This window comes from Synchiropus splendidus, chromosome 17 (genome assembly GCF_027744825.2).
Source record: "Synchiropus splendidus isolate RoL2022-P1 chromosome 17, RoL_Sspl_1.0, whole genome shotgun sequence".
NCBI classification, from domain to species: Eukaryota; Metazoa; Chordata; class Actinopteri; order Syngnathiformes; family Callionymidae; genus Synchiropus; species Synchiropus splendidus.
In genome coordinates, this window is record NC_071350.1 from 4,056,266 (window position 1) to 4,077,198 (window position 20,933).

Sequence of the window (20,933 nt, forward strand, 5' to 3'; positions counted from 1 at the left end):
CTACAGTGCCGCCTGGTGGCGACCTCCTCTGTTGCAACGTTCAGTAGAATATTCTTCTTGTCACGTGAAGCGAATGATGCCGGCAATAACTGAGCCCCAAAAATGTAAAAGTTGCTTTTTTATTTGATGATAACATCAAGAAGGGGCTTCACCGCTTCACTCATTCCCTGTTTTTTTTGTTTCAGCTTTGAGTACGGCACCACAGGATGTTACAGTGACAAAGAGTGACTTTAATGGAACCGCCATCCTAATTGCTTGGAAGCCGCCTCCAGTCCCAGAACCTGCAGTGATTCAAGAGTACAAGGTAGAAGGAAGGAGAAGTCTTGTCTCTTACATTACCGTGGCGCTGTCTGATGTGACCCTCGGGCTAATCACTGTCATCTGCTGCTCCATTTCTCGTGACAGATTTGGTGTCTCGGCAATGAGAGTCGCTACCACGTCAACCAGTCGGTGGACAGCTCCACCTTCTCCCTGCTCATTCCCAGTTTGGCACCGGGGATCCGTTATCGGGTGCAGGTGGCAGCGAGCAATGCAGCCGGACCTGGAGTCAGAAGTGATGTCACCTTCTTCCAATTAGGTTGGTCACAAAGAAGGACAATTGCTGGTTTGTCCCGAAACAGAAATGTGTGCCTGAGTTTGAGTGAGTCATCTGATGCTCAGCCTGTTATTGAACCCAGCGCGAGTGGCTCATAGTTCACCGCAACAAACAAGGTTCTATGACTAAATGGTTCCCGTCAGTCGCATCACGTCTCGTTGCTCCTCCTGCAGACTCCAGCGGACAGATGATGGACATCACTGAGGAGAAAGACACACTGACTCATATCTCTGATGTCGTGAGGCAGCCAGCGTTCATTGCAGGCATTGGCGCCACCTGCTGGGTGGTGCTCATGGTCTTCAGCGTGTGGCTGTACCGGCACAGGAAGAAGAGAAGCGGCCTCAGCAGCACTTACACTGGCATCCGCAAAGGTTGGTCTGTGCTTTATTACATCGGCTTTGAGTTTGTGTGGAATAATTTAAAGGTTATCGTGATTTAGGAGCCATGAAGGCGGCTGAGATGGAAGTGACATTCGAGGGAGATAAGCCCATGTCATCAAAGGGTGGAAAAATATCTCTCCGCTCCTGGAACGGAGACTTCACAGACAAATGAGACAGTTTGCATGTGCGACATGGAGACGTTCAGAGTCTGACCTTTAGTGGTGGGCCTGTCAGCTCACCATTAGCTGCTGGGATATCTCCGTAATTTTCCCCTTCCCCCTGCTTTTACCTGTCACACCATTAGCCTTCACCTGGACACTCTTGTCACAGATGACATGCAGTTATTTTAGTGCTTTGAAATGAAAGGTCCGGGCTGCAGCTCAGAGAGGTGCTCAGAGACTACTAAATCACAGTGTGCCGCATGGCAACAACAGTAACATCCCCTTATTTGTCTTTCAGTGCCGTCATTCACCTTCACGCCAACAGGTACGTTTAATAACAAGTTTGCGCCGCCGTATGTGGACATGGTATTTGGAGAAAGAACAAAGGGAGACTGCGAGAAACTTGAAACATGAAAAAAAAAATCATTTAAAACAATTACTGCACGCAATATGGTTATGTATTCGCAATTTTCCAAGTAGGGGTAAGGCAGGAAACAATATACCTAAAAAGAAAAAAGAAGGACTATTATTTGTGCCTTTCAAATGCAGCTGCTTATAAAAATCAAGCTAGGTACGAAATCTAAAACTTTCACATATGAATATCATATTAATCTAACCCAGATATTGGGATGATAACATAGTATAAATTGTGTTCAAGGTTTTTCTTACAGTCACTGCAATGATAATAGCAGAGGTTGTAACCTGAGCAAGGTCATACTCGATCACATTTTATCAGGAGCAAATGGTGGTTTATGTTTTAACTGACCATGTGGCAGTGAATTGTTCTTGTGATTATAAAAATTACGTGCATCAGATTCTAATTTGCTCAAGGGAAGTCGGGTACATTTAGTTATGTTTGTCCAAGTAGAAAAATGACTCTGGACAATAAAGACTGTCTGCCGAACAAAGTTATACCAAGTGTTTTTTTAGACTTTCTGTGTCGGAATATTTTACTGGTGATCAACATCAATCTGCAGCAAGGTCAGTAATATACATGTATTTCCATCATAAGTAATACCAAAAAAATAAAATTAAACATTAAAAAAAAACATGAACAAACAAGGATAAAGAAAAAAAACTGGTCACACAATTTGAAAAATTGTATAGTGATGTCTGAAGAGAACAAATCAAAAAATAGTTTTCTATAATTTTTTAACCTTCATATTTAAAGCAGGGCAGTTATGCAGACCTGTGTCCACTGGTCCATTTCTCCACTATTTCTATTTCTGTCCCAGCTACATACAACACAGTATGTGGATTAAAAACAAATCCTTTTGATTATTTTGTCTAGAATAGTAGATATAATGAAATGTTCTGTTCAGTGAGGCCTATTTTAAAGTTTCACTTGAGTCAACGCTGATTCTAAATCAGCTCGGAGTTTGAAGTCGCAGCCAATCACTGCGTGCTCTCTAAAGCACAATGGGCAGACCTGACGAACAGTTTTGGACCGAGTTGACTTTTGACTTTCGCATCTGCTCTCATCTTTCTTTCTCTACTTTGCCTTTGGCGCTTTCTCTGGCTTGACAGCTCATCAAGCTGCAATGTTTTTCTGCTTCTCTTTGCAGTTGCATATCAAAGAGGCGAGTCTGTGTGCAGCGCTGGCAGGTAACTTGTATTTTTGTTCCTTTGTGTTATATTAGGAGCCATGAAAAAAATGTGTGTAGTTATGACAGAGAAGCACTGGGGGGAGATGTAACTCCATCAGCAGCAGGCGAGCGCTGGAGCATTTGAGTGACAGGGCTGTGCTTCTTCTTGCACAGGCCAGGCCTCCTCAGCATGGGGGAACCGCTGAACCAGCTGTGGCTGCCTGATAATTGGCCCAACGCTTGCGCTAATCACAAAGAATGTAGCATCAGCTGCTGCAACAACGGCAACGGCACCAGTGACAGCAACATGACAACATACAGCCGACCAGGTCTGTCAGGTCCTCGCTCAGGTGGGAGTGCTGCTTTGACTCATCTGCCCCTCTGCTCTGTGTCACCCTCAGCCGACTGCATTGCCAACTTTGGAAACCATCCAGACGCCAAGCAGGGGATGCAGCTTGGCTCGGAAACAGCCATTTACACCGACGTCAACCACTCCAACAAGCTCAACGAAATTAAGACGTTCAATAATTTCGGCCAAGTGAGTCCAGGGGGAGATTCGGGAACATACGAGCCCATCCCTTATGCCACCACGCAGCTCATCCAGGCCGGTATCAAGAACAAAGCAGCCACTGGGGGTGCCATGCTAGAACCACAAGACATGCATTTCTGGAAGCAGCCCCCCAACCCGCCCCCAATCCCCAAAGAGATGGCAAACCAGATGCATTACAACATAGTGGAGCAGGGCGGGAAGTTAAATAACGGTAAAATGGTGCGCCCTGTGATTGTTTACACTGAACCAAATATCTCATATGGTGGTCACCGTCTCTGTCTGCAGACCATCTTAAAGAGAGTGAGGGGGTAATGCACCCAAAAATCGTCAGCTACAACCAGACACGTGATCACAGCACAGGAGGTTCACACCACAGCTCAGATCGAGGGAGCAGCAGCACCTCAGGTGAGCCAGGCTGCCGGATTTCATGAGATTTGAACCACAGTAATCCCTACACCTGCTGCTTCCATTTTCTCTCACAGGGAGTCAGAGTCAAAGAAAGGGAACGCGAGTCATGAAGAAAAACCCCTCAGTGAGCTTTGGAGAAGGCCCACCCCCTCCACCACCTCACACCTGGATTGGGGATGAGTACAGCGTTCCACTGGACAAGAGGTGACAGATTAAGCACTCTAGCTGGGTTAGCAGTTTGGAGTTGTGTTTGGACTTCAAGCTTTTGATAAAACTATATCATTGTGGTTATATCCGCGCTGCTGCTGAGGAGGCAGCTCTGGAGGCCAAAAGCTGCAAATTGAGTCAATAAAACGCCTATGATTTCATTGATCTGATGTGACAAGACTGAATATCTTGGTGGCATGAATCTCAGCACTTTCTGCTTCATGCTTTAATGAAAGTTACAAAACATTTATTACAAAAAACATTTAGAGGCCAGTCGCTTGGGAGGATTTGGGGGGTGGGGTACAAGGTATGGTGTTGTAAAAGGTTTGTCTAAAAATTGTTAATCAGTCAGGACGATCTTTTGACCTTTGTACCTTATATTTTGTGCTCCAACTAACTCACAGTTGCGGTTTAGGTCAGGGCTACCCAAGTGCTCTTTTTGTCCAATGTGCCAGACTCCCTCAAATAGCATGAACTGTTTAGGCTCCTGTGCATGTGCAGTACTTCATCTGTTACTTTAGGGGGCAAGAGTGAGCAAGGTGTGCGATGAAAAAAATCAAGCCATTATTACTGTTTTATTATTAGGTATTATTTATTAGGTCAAGGCAGTGAGAGCGTTGGTGTTATTTTAATTTATCGTTTTAATTTGGGGCCAAATACTGTGGACTTTGTCTTTGATTCACTCAGCTATTTAAAGCCTGAAACATGTAAATTGATGTGAAGTTGAGGACCAAGTGAATAGTGCTCTCTATTCAGAGGCAAAAGGTGTTGAAAAGTTCACCATTAAAATATTCTTGGCTTCATGTAAAACTGCTGACCACTTGGTGCCCTTCCTGTCTTCTGTTCATCAGTTTTGACAGCAAGAAGGGAGCGGAGGGCTGTCCTAACCCTCTTTCCAGAGCAGCTGTGCCCTACAGTGACACTACAGCGCTTCAGGGAGACCCGAGCACAAACCTGCATAATGGAGCTGGGCACCCTGGGTACACACATTTTTAGTCAGCCGTTTTGTATATATTTTTGTGACCCTCTGACCCGGTCTGTGCTCCTTGCAGCCAGCACACGTACAGCTCCATACCTGTCTGCATGGACAGTGATGGCCAGGAGGAAGAGGAGGAAGAAGACAAGGAAGAGGAGACACAAGCTGAGATTCCTCATCCTCAACACCACAACAAGCTAAAGCACAAACGCCCACTGCAACACCTCCATGGGCTGGAGCAGACCCCAGCCTCCAGCACTGGCGACCTGGACCGCTCAGTGACTGGCTCCATGGTCAACAGCTGGGGGTCAGCGTCGGAGGACAACATATCGTCGGGCAGGTCGAGCATCGTCAGCACTTCAGAAGGATCCTTCTTCACGGATGGCGATTTCAACCAGGGCGTGGCATCTTCACGGGATGTCTTAGGTCTGCGCATGTGCCGGTACTCCGAGGAGTCGGGTGAGACGTCCTTGTGCTCTGTATTTCATCAGGTTTTATCAGAATGTCTGAATGTTTGATCTTAAGAATCCGGTGTCTTTGTTTCAGGCTGGCAGCAGCAGCGACCCAGCAGCCCCATGTCCACTGACAGCAACATGAGTCCTGCGATCACACATAAGCGGCCGAAGAGACACAAACATACGCTCCCTGGACAGCACGGCTATCAACACTGCGACGTCTTCAATGATGGTAGCGAGACCTGTGTTCCCAGATTTTTCAAAGATTCCAATATTGAGTCTGTTGTCTCTGCTGCACCCCTCAGACTCCTGTATGCCCCTCAACTTCCCCAACCAGTCGTCCCATGGCGACTATCGAGTTCGAGGGGCCACGCTTCCGAGGATGGGCTCTGGGGAGACACGTGGCCGACGGGGCAGCACTGGGACCCACAAGGTCAAAGAAGGCCTATGTGAGCAGAAAGAAAGTCAGGACAAGTGCAGGAGTCCAGGAAAAGTTGGGAGACAGAACTCGGGTGAGCGGCTTTCACGTGACGTGAGACTTCTAGGACAAAGTGTCTGAAACCATCTTGTCCTTTTTGTTTCCAGATTTTGGGGACATTCTTCTGTACAGCCGTCCCTCGTTTCCCTCGGGTCAGAGGGAGTCCAATGACGGCTCGGCCAGCTTTCTACCATGTGTAGACTCACGGACCAAACCAGGACAGGTGACCCCTACAGGACAGGTGAATTGTCCAGAAAAAAAACGATCTGTATGAATCTTTGTTTACTCTGACTAGTTGACCACTAGATTGGGTACAACACAGCGCGCAAGTCCTAATCTTAGTCAGGTGGGATGAGGGTTGAAGACAGTTATTATTACATCCATCACAACTAGAGAGGATCAAAAGAGAGTCTCCACCAAGAGACTCAATTCATTTATCCAATATTATTGTCTGATATGAATTTGGTCTGAATAATATCCTTGACTGCAATGCTCTCAGTCAGAGTGTAGGTGGCAGTAGAGTAGCTCAACTCATCCACAGGAGGCAGGAAGAAGAGGTCACTGTCAATTATGCTGTTTACAATACTCATTTGTAGCTAATACCAGCTAACGTAGAGACACTAACACACTTGATGAGGTTCCGTGAAACAGTGTCCACTAGATGGCTGTCTGCGTTGTATAATCTATGACTATCAGCTATGATTTCAGCAAAACATTTCTAAACCAAGAGTGACATCTTCTACGCTATGAAAATTGGGACACCGGTCCATTAAACCGCATCACTCTGCTAGTAATGAACGCACATATCCTTAATAATTCTGGCTGGAGAATGAAGCCGTAGTCCTGTTTATACTGGAGTCTAGTGTAGTGTAAACCTTTGAAATGTAGGGATATTATTATGATGTTTTAATGTTTGATTTCTGTTATATCGTGACAAAAGCTCATTAAATGATACCGTTTTTGTGTGGACTCTGGTCCTGTGCTGCAGCTGGTGGCTTCATAGCTCCTCAAACTCACCCTCCTGCGAACCATGAAAGACACAATCTCTGACTTAAATAGCCGTTTTTACAACACTAGATGCCATTTTTCAATAGCAGACACAGTCATAGAAAACTGTTGCTCTGCCCTCAAGAAACCTGCAGTAAAACCTGTTCTCATGCACTTTAACAGTGGTGGATCACTACAAAATAATATTTGTTTTACTTGTTGAGTATCATGGTGAAACTAAAGTAATATTTGTAAACTTCTACTTCTCCTCCTGGTTACATGCCTTCCTACTACAAGCCTGTCTTGGCGCAGTTGTTGCCTTCATAATCTTGCAACCCATACGTAGGATAGTTTACACAATGTAGTTTTCTGACTTTCACCTAACTGAGATGGTTCTACTTTTCTTGTGCATCTGTCTGTCGTCATGACCTAAGTGGGATTTTCCTTTTGTTCCCACAGTTCCTGCAGAGCTAAGAAGATTTGTGGTCAGTTACTGGCAGTCAAGTCAAACAAGGCCAAATTTGGAGTGGAATGAGAAAGACTTGCAGCACAAAATGTCCTTTTTTTAATGGTTAAATGTTGGAAATAAAAGCTCTCATATCTCTGTGTGTGGACATCTTGGAAGCAAGTGATGGACAAACCTGAATAATCCTGCACATCGCCGGTCCTGGGTTCTTCGAATGACGGCACATTCACCTTCGCTGGGTGGTCGCCTCACGATTCTCACTGTAACTGGGTGGTTCCCAGACATCCTGTAAATTGTCCGCGGCCACAGAAGTGCTTCAAATTTTCTATAGCAGTGTTAATGTTTTGAATAAGGTGATGTACACGTATGTATGTCTTTGTAATGTTTGTTCTACTTTGGTTATAAAAGCACAATCACTACATTTTATTATTATTATTATTATTAATTATTATTGTACAAGTCGTCTTTCCGAGGCTCACTGATGTTTTCGTCAGTCGACTGAGAAAATGAATGTTGATTCCTGTGATTGTGCGTTCGATCGCCAACATTTCCAGCTGCTTTCAAAAGAAAATATTTGTTGTGTGTCAATGAGAGATTTGCATGCAGATTCTCCTCTTGGAGCTTTTTTCTGTCACATTAGCGTTCCGATTACTTTCTTCCTCATTTTGCTGGAGCATCAGGAGAGACTGGGTCGGTGGAGTCGCCCTGAAAAAACATCTGCCCTTTTTGAAACCTAAAATAAATGGACTGAATGGGAAGATTCCCTCTGCTGCTGTAGGCTTCTCTCGGTACGATGATACTCGCAGATCTGACACGAACCAGCACAAAAAATGAAATATTATGAAGCACTGGTGTAGAAAAAAAAAGAAACTAGATTGACTTTTCTATTGTCCAGCTCTTTCCTGTCTGTGGAACAGTCTGTCACTTTAACTATTCGACTTTGAATAAATATCACTGTTCCTACATTTGTTGTACAACAATTTTTTCGGTTTCATGAAACAGTGCTCTAAGTTTTGGAGCTCAGCAAGTGGCGCTGCTGGTTTAAAAATGAAGTGATGTTTCATTGGCACAGTTGTACAAAGCCAAATATTATATCTAGTGGCCTCTGAAAATGAGGATGCTGTATCATGAAGCTTTATCAACAAATCGCTGTTGTTTACAAAGTCTTTTGACATTTCATGTTGTGTATTTTTACAGCTGGCGTGGTGGTATAGTGGTTAGATTTGGTGCCTAACATCAAGAAGGATGTAGATTTGATTCTTGGAGTAAACCAGAACTCAAGTTTCCTCCCACTTTGACTGGTTCAGGGTCTCCCCGCCTCTTAGCCCTAGTGGCAGGGATAGGATCCAGCCACCCATTAGGGAATAAGCTGAGGTTGAACTCCGAGCTCCGCATCACCTGTTTCCATAGTTAAGTGAATTCCTGATACGACTGGTTCCCAGAAATCCGTGCTCACATCCCTAATAGCTCAAAATGCTGTTTTATAATCTGCTGGATGTCTTTTTCTGTTCGCCCTCTCACAGACAAGACGGCGCGTGTTGCCACGGCCAGTTCCACTGCTGACTCTGAGCGTCTCATCGACAAGTGTATGAATCATCCCGGAAGGTCGAGTGACCCACCCACGAACCAGCAGAAATAATCACAATAATCGAAAGCTTCTTCTGTAATTAAACCTCAAGCTGCACTCAAACCCAGGAACAATTCAGCTCTGGCCACAGTCCAACCCGACTCATATTCAAAGACTTTGTGCCAAGAGTAAGAGAAGCAAGGACGGGTGGACAGTTCTTCACCTCTCAGGCAGCATTGTGCCTTTTATCTGACAGTCTGTCCTTGATAATATAAGAGCATCGCAAAGGTTTTTGTGGACTTAAAGCGGTCCTTTATCGAAGTCACGATAAATGAATTTCCTGCTAGAATAACACGTTTTTGAATGCTCACTAAACCTCTGCAACACTGACAAGTTAGCAGCTGAACCCTGAAGTTCACTGTCAGACTCATGAGCTCAACACACCATTAACCCACAATTTCTCTACAGTACGTGAAGTAACCATGTTTATGAGGAGCACTTTAGGATCATATGAATTGTTCCAGCCTGCTGCTGATTCTGATCACAGTGATCCTGATGTGTTTCATAGTGCGCTTCATGACATGGTCCTAGACTGAAGAACCATCAGAGCTGGACAGATGAGTGTTCGCAAAGAAAAGACTTGTCGTTCTGTCAGTAGATGAGATTGATCTGTGTGCAAAGCCTTTCACAGTGGGAGTTGCCACAGAGAAAAAAAACATTGTATACCAATTAAGTATCTTCCTGCTGTGTCTCAGGAAGGCAGCGCCAAGACACCTCTTGACGAGTGCACTACAGAATCTGTGCCAGCGTGAGACTAAATATAGAGTTTAGAAACATTGCTAGGATTTGTGAGACATATTTTCTGTTGGTTTTGTATTATTGTTGGATGTATTGCTCAAGGATTGTAGATTTGCTAGTAATACACTGATGAGGCTTCGTGAAACAGTAGGTGGCGCTCTTGGTTTAAAAATGATGTCATTTGAACATTCTACATTTGCCTTCGCTTTCATGAAGCCTCATGAACCCATCACAACTGAAACACTGTCCTCATTTTCAGAGTCCACTAGATGACACTTCAGTAGCAATGAAACCTCCCATCAGCGATAAACCCTGGTAATGGTGAGATGAAGCTTCTTGGAGCGCTGAGGCATTTAGAAGAATTGGTTCGACTCATGCAGCGGCAGCAGTGATGCAGTCGCTATATCGGACGTTGTGGTGAAGAGGGAGCTGAGTCACAAGACAAAGCTCTGGATTTACCGATCGATCTACGTTCCCACCCTCACCTATGGTCACGAGCTTTGGGTAATGACCGAAAGGATGAGATTGCGGATACAAGCGGCTGAGATGAGTTTCCTCCGCAGGGTGGCTGGGCGCAGCCTTAGAGATAGGGTGAGGAGTTCGGTCATCTGGGAGGAGCTCAGGGTGGTGCCGCTGCTCCTCCACATCGAGAGGAACCAGTTGAGGTGGCTTGGGCATCTGATCTGGCCTGGGAACGCCTCGGGATCCCCCGGGATGAGCTGGAGGAGGTTTGTGCGGACCGGGAAATTTGGCCTTCCCTGCTCCGAATGCTGCCTCCGCGACCCGACCCCGGATAAGCGGTAGAAGAAGGTGAAGGTGAAGGTTCGACTCATGAGTCCGCGCTTCAAGAAGGTTCATTTGCGCTCTGGCAGCACCAAGTGGACATGAAATATAAGATTCTACAAGCATCAACTTTTGCTGCCCAAAGCTTTCAGTAGGATTGGCATCAACAATATAAGACATAGATGGGGTAAATGCTATAATGGTGTTTGAGGAGACATGGATAAGATGCGCTCACACACACAGCAAATTTGAAAAAGATTTTTTTCAACTGTTTCTCCCGCTATATCTGTAATACATCGTACTTACCTTCTTGGCAGAGATAAGATCGAAGTGTTCCCAAACTTTCTCTTTCTCGATGGTTCCATGACAACAGTAATCGATAATCAATACAGAGCTGCTCACAAAACATAATGCGTTTCGTGCCGCTTAAAGCAGGAATTGAACTGCTCGATCCACTTCCTGAGCTGGTCACGTGGTACGGCCAGTTTGAGGCTTCGACCGTCTTCAGCCACGTCATTGGTGCATTTCTTGGTGCACTGTTCATATACTTGCCAGATTACTCAGGACACGTACCAAAGGGTCGACACAGCGAACACATCACAAGTAAACCCCCTATTTGGCAATGAAAATGAAAACACTGTTTCATGAAACAGTGGTCCAGATTTGGATGCTTTGCAGCCTCCTTCCAAAGGGAAGGGGCAACAGGGCAGAAATGGAGGGTGGCTGGTGTCGTATAATCTTGTCTCTGAGGAGGTTTCATGAAACATTTTAGAGTCTAGTGGATGAAGCTCTCTATTCTATAACCACTGAATGTCTATTCCAAAAAATCTGTTTTAAACAGAGAGTGCCACATACTGTACTCTACCATCACTAGAATCCAGCGACATGAAAGGGTGTGGTAGCTCTTGGCGCTCTTTCATGCTTCTTCACGCGTTCGCATGTCTTCGGAGGCCATTACATTTGTGTAAATGCACACTGCAGGTGTGTGACACACACAGCAATTTACTGCCAGAAAGATCCTTGATAAAATAATCACAGTCATTAAAACAGCTCTCTCATTAACATGGAGATCTGATTAACTGACAAAAGAGCTAAAAGTTGCTCTTCTCCATTTTCAACATGACCGATTCCAATTCTCCTCCAAAGCAAATATTTTTTAGGTATTTCAGGCAAATAATATGTGGAAGTGACTTTAACAGCAGGCAAGGGTTTTGTCTTGTCAAGGACAGATGACATTGTTTGCTTTGGATTCGGAGAGGCTGTGTGTGTGTGTGTGTGTGTGTGTGTGTGTGTGTGTGTGTGTGTGTGTGAGTTCCTTTAAGTTTCACTTTTAATTACGGCCTGTTTATACAGCAAGTGTGTGGCAGTCTGTTGACAAAAACTCAACTTGGGCCACACGTGACAGAAGACGCTGCGAGGAGAAGTGAATCCGACTTCTGTCACCCTCTGGTGATGATTTAGCGGCGAGGACCTCCGTGGAGACAGACAGGTCCCCATCTGACCCGGCAGATGAACTGCTCCAGATGTCACTGAGGTGTTCAGTTCTCCCTCATTATGATCCTGCAAATGTCGGATGATGATTGAATCCTTCTTTGTGGGAGTCTGTGGGGGCTCGGCCTCCTGAACGAGGACATGCAATCATTCAGGAGACAGGATTTCCTATAATGACTTTTATTGAGGATGAGCAGAAGGTGCTGTTGTGGGAGCTGAAGGACAGAGATGACAGAGGTTGGGATTAGACTCGCAGCGGAGGAGTAAACAGGTGCTGGCAGAGATACGAGCCACATCTCAGATCAGAGAAGTAGCTTTTCTCCCTGACATTCTCCTCGTCCGCCGCTGGAGCCGACGTGGACACTGGTTTTAGCGCAGCACGAGTGACGCAGGTTCAAATGTGCTAGTTTGAGGAACTTTCTTTCTCCCTGATGCAGCCAGTTGGCGAGGAATTACAGTGTCAAACATCATCAATCTGCGCCGAGGTGAAGCTCAGCGCCGCTGTGGTGGAGTCAGATTTGTTTATGGAGATGTAGCTCTCGCCGTCGCTGTGAAAGTTCACTGTGGGATGTTGCCAGCTGAAATCTGCTGATGAGATGGAGTTGTCAAAGATTAGCTTTCGCTGGCAGAAACCTTCACACTGAGAAGGAAGTCAAGTGGCGTCTGTCTGCTGCTCGCCTACGTCTGCTTCACTCACCAGAAGAGTGGTTTTACGAAAAACTAAACAGGGCTGTGGAGATGAATCCAATCATCCGCCAGCTTTTTGAACGTTCGTCACATTTGAATCAGGTTGCTGTCTCTCTTTGTAAAAGTCACTGTTGGTGACCAAACATCTATTAATTCCTCGGCAAGTGGAGCGATCTGATGTCAGTGGTGGACCGTCAGGGCCAAGCAAGACCTCCGCTGCTGGCCTAACATAACCAGAAATCATGAGCATATTTATGGCAAAAGTGAATTTCATTTTTAATGTATTTTCCCAAAATGTACTATGTATAGTATATACAATAATCATACTCATGTCATAGTACTGTTTTTCTAGCTTAGACTTCTCATCCAATGAGAATTCAGCTAGCTTGTGTCGTCATGTCCAAGGCCTTCAGCAGCAACAGTGCAGGCGCAGGTGACCTCAGAGTGAACGGACACATATAGTTGATGGATAGTTGCGATAGCCAATAGGATCACGAGCTGGCAAATCGCAAATCTTTCTGGCCTCATGTTGAACGTATGCGTCATGTATGTATGTACGTATGCACAACCTTTTTTCATGCCATCACAACACAATGCAAATAATGAAACTCAAACACTGATCCTGAGCATGTCTTTTAACCCTTGCTGGCCCAGCTGCCATGGGAGTGTGAGTGGCTGGTGGACCATATGCAAAATGCTCTGGGTGCAGACAAAACAAAGAAAACAGTGATCAGGTCACATGTGACAGTGCTCTATCTTCAGAGCTCTGTAGGTGGCGTTTTAGAGGTTTCATGGAAATAGTTCAAAACCAGAGGTTATAGAGCAATATAGAGTATAATCTTGTGACTAAAAATAATGTTCCATAAAACCTCATCAAATGGTTGCTGTACAATGCAACATTTTTATTTATAGTTTGGCTAACATACCGTCTGTTCTTTATTCTATTATTGTTGTTTTAACTCGCCTTTCAAGATGAAATGAATGTTCTTGGTCTCAGATTTTGAAAAATACATTTCCCTTATATTCAGTGTGATTTATAAATAAGCGAATTGACAAAAGCAATCTAAATGCTAAAACAAGGATCTTTTTTGTCTATTTAGAATTTCAATAACAGTGATCCAAAGATGTGCTTAGTATTTTCCATTCCATTGAATGTTGTAGGTTCACACCAAATGCGATTTAAGCCAGAGGCTATCAAAGGTCGCAACTCTTGGGGGATTGACAAGACCCAGGTGGGTGTTGCGGGAGATGTCTGGGGTGAAAAATCAATACGTACACCAATTAAAATAAACAATAATATTTTATCAAATCATTGCAAAAATTTTGACCTAAAAAAAAAAAAAAAAAGCTAATGAGGAAGGTACACTCATGCTCTTTTGCCTACATGGCCTACATGATGTCAGGTGGAACTACATCCGCACACTGGCGGGACTGTGTTCTACCTCCCTGGGTTTGTTGGTGGTTGCCAGTCAGAGCCACTGCTTCATGAGGCCTCCTTTGTCCATCACAAGCTGTAAACATGTCATGTGGGAAGAGAAGCCATCAGGATTCAGAAAGACCTCCATGAAAACCATGCTTTTATGAATAATAATCTCATTTTGCCTTTTGGTGAATAATTGATAACACATCGCTCAGAGGTTCAAATTATTTCCACTGAGACCTGGGGATCCATGCAGTTATATATATACACAGAGCATTTGTTGGTAGTGTATCCTGTTAAGAGAACGTCTTCTGTTCAGTATTAACTTTCTTCACTTCCGAGGTCTGTTGAGCGCCAGCGCAGAAATGCGATAGTAGTTTCTGGGTATGACCTTGGAGATTTGGTGAAGAGTCTCCATATCAGAGTTGACTTCTAAAGCGGGCGGCGCGTGGAGATGAAGAGGATGGAATAAATTGGTCGCCGGGGGACCGAAAGGGCAGACCACCATGAGCATGAGATGACCCCCCGGGTGGCTCGGGCACAGAGCGGCGCTTTGGGGTGAACGGTGCTGCGGAAACCAACCGTCGAGCGCTTGAATCTGGTAATTAATCAAATGTCATCCGGCAGGACGTCAGAGTTGCTCAGAATCAAGGGCGACTGCCTAAACGCTGCCTCAGAAACAGACCTGGCGATAACAGGAGGCACTAACTCATGATTTGAAGTGATAAATGGCTGTTTCCTAACTTCAACTTTGATGAGGTATTCTATACGAAAACAACAGCGTGGTTAATTGTTTCCTTTTGTTCCATGAAGTCCCGCCCGAGCTCTTTCCACAGTCCCGTCACTCATCAACATTTCCAGCATCAGACGTCCTCACTCTTGTTCAGCGAGACAGGCAAACCATTAGAGTTAAAATATGCAGCCCAATTACATGCAATTCCTGGTGTTCCACATCAAAATGACGCAGACATTGGCACTTTAATAATGATGTCTGCCTTTGATCTGACCATCAGAGGTGGGGCGCGAAGCTTCACCCCCAACTCTTGTCCTCAGCCTCTTAAAAGTTACCTGTAGACTCTGAACGGACTCACTCTGATCACATACGTCAAAGCTTCATTTCATTCATTTCCTTGGTTTGACTCAAGTCCATCTTGCCTACTGATATTTTTAGGTGGTGCTCCGACAAAAATGTAGCTTCTGCGCAACCTTTTTTTTGGCAATGTTTCAAAGATGGTATGGTGCAATTCTGTGGACAAAGTCAGGAGTAGGACAGCACCTCGCTGCTGCTTTAATTCTATGTCCGTCTATGAGACGCATTACTGCGGAAAGTGAAGGCAACATTTGTGGATGAGGCTTACTTGTCTTGCATACTTAGAACATCATAGTTTTTCCCTCTATTTTCATGATCATTGTCATCATTGGCTGCTGGCGTGCACTTCTCTTTACTGTACTACATTGATGCCACAAGTTTCACAGTTGAAAAGTGAATGCAAAATTCTTCCGTTTGCAAGTGGAATAGACAATAGTTTTTAGAGCTCTTCGGCTTTCACTAAGAGAGTGCTGGATCAACCATTCACATAATACACTTTGTGGAAAGAACCAGGTTCAATTTATTTGGAATCATTCCGGTTAGTGATCATGGCTTGCCTATTTGAAAACCCCTGCAAGACACCCAAAGCACTTTACAGAAACTATTATCCATTCATGCCCCAGACACACTGTCTACTGCCAAAGGACACCAAGATGGCAAGTGGGACGGAGTGGGATTAGAACCACTCACTCAACTACCTGAGCCTGAAAGTCTTCTGTGCTGTCATGGGCTTCTTCTTTCAGAGACTCCACTTACTTCCCACACTCCAAAAACAACTTGATGACTCTACTTTGTCTGTAGGTGTGTGCTTGTCTATATGTACACCATGGCAGGGTCTTTCTATCTCGGTTATCCCAGAGGTTTCATGACACAGTATTGAAGGGTTAACAAGGTTTCATGAAACAGTGTCCTTATTCTCAGAGGCCACCTGATGGCAGTATCTGCTGTAAAATATTTTGACTTGAACAGCTAATCCAAAGAAACAACACAACATTTCTGTGCCATCTAGCGGCCTCTGGAAATTAGAACACTGTTTCATCAGCCCTGCAATACTGTGTCATGATGCCTCATTGACCCAGCTCTATCGCTCAGCAGACCCCATGACCTATTTGAGCAAACATGCAACTACATCACGGACTTCGAAGCAATACTCTAAAGTGGTCTAAGATGGTTATTTGTGGTGCTCTTTTTATATACCCGATTTACAAGCAGTTGGAATCAAAATGATCCGCCATCATTTTGCTTCAATGCTTCGATGTGTTCAATTCACACAGCAACGGCATGGCCGCCGCCCAAGTCCGCCAGCTTTTAAAACGCGACAGTGCTGATGTCAGCACTGTACGCAGTGAATGCAACACATGTAAACACTGCAGCAGGAGTGTTGGATGTCATCACCTGGACCTTTCTCTCAAAAAGTTCACAGTCATAAGTGCTTTGATATCAGCTAGTTGCCCGTGACAACATGTTGCCCAGACCCTGTTTTCAGTAACAAGTACTCTAATGCGTTGCTATCTCATTCCTTGTAATGAGATAAAAGTTACATAGGGCGCCACTATGCCATTTCCCTCTGTAGAATATACAGTATATAGTCACTACATTACCATTAGATGACGAAATAGCTTTCTTCTATCGCATTCAGGGGTGTGACGTCACACACTTTAGCATGAGGGTCACTTATGTGTCTTGAGCCAGCGATACAAATGTAAACACAACAATGGAGGGAGGAGAGAGATGCATGGTATCTAGCTAAAAATATAGTTATTATTTTGAAATGGGTCTGCTAACCGCACAGGGTCCATCGATGTGCAGAAATGACAATTCATGTTGGTGATTGTTATCATCACGTTGTGTGGATTTCATTTCATGTGGTGTGACTTTTCTGGTTTTCAGTCTTATTCAGACTGAATAAAACCTAACCTCACTGGAAAGGCTGTGATCAGTGGTATCACCTACATTAAAGGTGGTTTGAGGCTGCTTTAGCAAATGTGAGGGTGAAGCCTTGAAAGTGCTGTAAGTGAAGATAAAAACAAGTCTTGTTTGCAGGAGCAACATAAGTGGAAACAAATCTCTGTAGACAAGTCTTTAATATGAGCTTGATGGTGGGATTGCTGATGGTCTAACCAACTCTCTTCCTATCATTCTTCAGCTAAATCAATTTGTTAATCTGTGATTCATCGCAGAACAGGGATGGAAACAACTTTCATTCTGAACATTTTGGTTGATTCGTTCTTGAGGCTTGAGGCTGAACTGTCCTCCAGAGGCCAGGAGAGCAAGTATCCGGCCATAAATTACAGTAAGAGTAAAGCGATTCTTCCTCCACTGAGTAAAGTCAGAGTGCGACGACAGAACCAAATTGGCGGCATATTAGGCCAAATCTCCGTGACACAGCGCCATGTCTCCATTTGCACTGGTGGACCCCTGTAATTGGTCCCAGTGGGTTCCCATACAGCTTCCATTCTTCCATTAAATTCTCACGCAAGGTAAATAAGGAAGATCCTTTATGATGCTCACTGGCTGCAGGGTGTCTGGGGGAGTGGGTCACTCTGTGTAACAGGACCTCCAAAATACATGTGAGTGCAGAAGTGACACATTTGTCTGTCCTTTTTTTCTGCCCCAAGCAGAAATCGGATTTGAAGCTGAAATGGTAGATTGCACTTGGTGGCACTCGTCTGCACACAATCCTAATCCCTGTCCTATCTGTCTTCAGATACTGAGATCGGCTACATGCACACCCTCACTGCAGCGCTCGCAGCTTTTTTTTATCCAACACCCGTTATCTCGGCGAAGCACCAACATCTCACGCTGGCTGGAGGGTACGTTATCGCCTTGTAATGGCGGTTTTAAGCTGCAGAGATGCCGATAGCTTTAAATGAACACATTCTCGAAAGTGTAAACAACATGGTGACTATTGAAGGCTGTTGCTGCTTTCTCCGACAGTTAGATTTCCACAACGTCCATGGACAGTTCAACTCCTGAGTTGTTGTTTACGTGAATAGCTTGAGTTAAATGGGAGGAGTAACTATTTTGAAGTGCTATGGCTCGAGGCTGGTACTGTAGATGAGGTATCACAAAGCAGTATTGCAGGGTTGATGAAACAGTGTCCTAATTTTGAGAGACCACTAGATGGCGCTCTTGGTTTAGAAATGATCATGATGATGATGATTTTATAGCTGACAGTGCCATCCGGTGGTCTGTGAAAACTGTGTCATGACACCTCATCGACGCATCACTTGCTGTTGCTAACCCAACCCAAGGGCACATTTTTGAGCAGCCCTGCACAGATTCGCTGACTGAACTTCTCACCCTGATGCTGATGAGAGACTATTTCAGTATTGAATAGTATTATTATTATTTCAATCCACTGAAGATACATCAAAAACTTGACAGAAGGGCAGAATGAAAATTTTAATAATAGTAATTGAACTTATAGTCACTTTCTTCAGTGATTTTTCTTGTGCTTGACACATTCTGCGTCGTAAAACTTCTCTAATCTGTGACATCCATCACTCTAAAACCCTGGTATAATAGATAGAACGGTTGTGAGGGAGAGTTTTTGTCTTTGAGCAAGTTTAATACTTCCTGATGTTGGCATTTCTCCTGGCAAAGAGTGTTCCTTGCTCTTGCCATCACTTCTATCTCCTCTGGTGTTTGCTCCATCATTGAATGCGCTTTTGCCCCTTTTCTTGAGTGACTTGCAGTGGTGAGCGGTACTTCTGTGTATCGTCACACTCACATTTTTTTCTGTCCTCTCGTTGTTCGTTTACTTCCTCCCTGACTGTAGCCGTCTCTCCTTTGCTTCCACGTTCATTAGTGCTATTTGAGAAAATATCAGGGACAACTTATGTAGGATTGTTTTCAACAATGATTGTTTTTGCATTTTCCTCTCCTCTGTGTGTTTTCATTTGGTTTGCCATTTCTCTCATTTTGACTTGCATATCATCAACTTGTCATTATCAAATCTTGCTCTGTTTATGTTATATGCTGCATCATTGCTGTCTCCCCCACTGTTCTTCCACTGGTATTTTCCCACCTCTTGCTGGACAAGTGGTAGATCGACACTTGTGATCTGATTTTGGCTGGACAAAATTTTATATCTAGATATCCGTGCCACATATATTGATATCAATGATTTCATAATGGATTTAGATAAAACTAATTATTTTTTTTATTATTGCACAAAGCAGTTTATGTGAAATAAAATGGCGCAAGAACATTTTCTGTCAGTAAAATGTTGGGGCTAAATTCTGTAAGAGTGTGTGGCGTTAGACCTCTGCTCAGATGCATGTCACCGCTGTTCTACAACTCAGGTCGACCTGCAAACGCATTGATGTTTTCAACCCTCAGAAGAGCGATAATGAGGTTTGCAAATAAATATATATGTCATGTCTGTGTTTCTCCATGTTTGTATTGTCATTGTCATGTCTCCAGCTTTCTGACCAACACAGCTGGAGTGCATTTGGTAATCAGACTTCCAAGGATACCAACTCCTCGATGCCAGCGTGTGTCGCCAGATGGTTTCTTTGTGTTCCAATGGTAAACTCTCCTCTCTCGCTAAAGCTCCCTCGAATATTATATAATATTAATATATAATATAATATATCAAAAGACATTGCATGCTTGATTTTGTTTTCAGCAGCTTCTTTAGTTCTCATTTCTTCTTACTTCGTCTCTGCTTTCATTATCCATGTTCCGTGTTCTGGTTCCGTCGTTCGTTCCTTGTTCCTGTTTGTCTGTGTCAAACCTCGTCTTTGTTCATTCAATCATTAATTTAATCTCGTCTCCGTGTCTGTCGTCCAGCACTCATTTGCACCTGGGTCTAGTCTCAGACAGCCTCAAATATTAAATCCGCCTTTTGACTGGCTGCTCTGTGGAACATGTTCTGAATGTGTCAAGGCAGTGGACTGTTCTAGTCAAGGGAGTTGCCATTGGTGCCACCGCCATTACATGCAAGACCAGCGGGAGGGTGAGATATACAATGAACCCTTGTTTATCCCGGGGGTTACGTTCCGAAAATAACCTGCGATAGGCGAAATCCGTGAAGTAGTCTGCTTTATTTTTTTTACAATTATTATACAATACTGTACCATAGAATAAAACCAACGATCAAAACCTGTTTTCAGGCCCAAGGATTTTTAAAACAAATAAAATTATAGTTTTTAGAAATACTGTAATAATAAAACCTTTAATAATGTAGTCAATATGAGGATGGACACGTTGTGACTCACGTATAATTGTTGTTTTCCTTCTTCTCGATGGAACGCACTATAGATTCATTTATTCCGTAATGGCGCCCTACAGTCACATAGCTTCTAACTTCCTCCAGCATGTCCAGAAGTTTAACTTTTTTCTGCGATAATTAGCATCGTCCTCTTCCTTTTGGGCGCGTCCTCAGGTGCCTTTGCCGGTGCAGAGCGTTTGGTCAACATTGTCGGGTTTGAGAAAAGTTGCAAACGGAAATTTGGCAAGCTGTACAGAGACGAGGCACGGAGACTGTCAATATAAATCTGTGAAACAGCGAAGCCGCAAAAGGTGAACCGCGTCTCATTCTATGTTTTTTTCTTTATCTTTGGAGCAAATGTCCCCCAAAAATAAAGTGTTTTCCAGAGTTCTTCCACTCTTGATGAGGAAAGAAAGGCCTTGTTTTGTTGGCGGCATCCTAGAAATCCTCTATCCACACCATTGGTTCCACTCAGAGCGTAGAGTGTAGTGTCAACAAGTCTTGACTAATGTGGAACTCGAAACTCTTTGCTTGAGTTAGTCTCGGGGTCGGCAAATTCCCACATTGGCTTTCAAATGTGTCTGGATGGGTCTCAACCTTATTTCAACCAGTCAGAAGGTTATAAAAGAC

At 44.1% G+C, this 20,933-nt stretch overlaps 1 protein-coding gene across 1 annotated transcript in view; it reads left to right on the plus strand.

Moving 5' to 3' along the window:
- The window catches only part of LOC128748234 (roundabout homolog 1-like), a 106,810-nt gene extending 98,646 nt beyond the window's left edge, over positions 1 to 8,164 (plus strand). The window contains exons 24-38 of the mRNA XM_053846795.1: positions 186 to 304; positions 406 to 577; positions 769 to 966; positions 1,435 to 1,461; positions 2,702 to 2,741; positions 2,897 to 3,051; positions 3,124 to 3,483; positions 3,558 to 3,677; positions 3,755 to 3,884; positions 4,739 to 4,867; positions 4,940 to 5,322; positions 5,410 to 5,550; positions 5,624 to 5,830; positions 5,904 to 6,037; positions 7,243 to 8,164. Coding sequence (XP_053702770.1) covers positions 186 to 304; positions 406 to 577; positions 769 to 966; positions 1,435 to 1,461; positions 2,702 to 2,741; positions 2,897 to 3,051; positions 3,124 to 3,483; positions 3,558 to 3,677; positions 3,755 to 3,884; positions 4,739 to 4,867; positions 4,940 to 5,322; positions 5,410 to 5,550; positions 5,624 to 5,830; positions 5,904 to 6,037; positions 7,243 to 7,257 — 2,330 coding nt within the window. The 3' untranslated portion in view covers positions 7,258 to 8,164. The remainder of the gene's footprint in view (positions 1 to 185; positions 305 to 405; positions 578 to 768; positions 967 to 1,434; positions 1,462 to 2,701; positions 2,742 to 2,896; positions 3,052 to 3,123; positions 3,484 to 3,557; positions 3,678 to 3,754; positions 3,885 to 4,738; positions 4,868 to 4,939; positions 5,323 to 5,409; positions 5,551 to 5,623; positions 5,831 to 5,903; positions 6,038 to 7,242) is intronic.
- Positions 8,165 to 20,933: the final 12,769 nt, after the last annotated feature.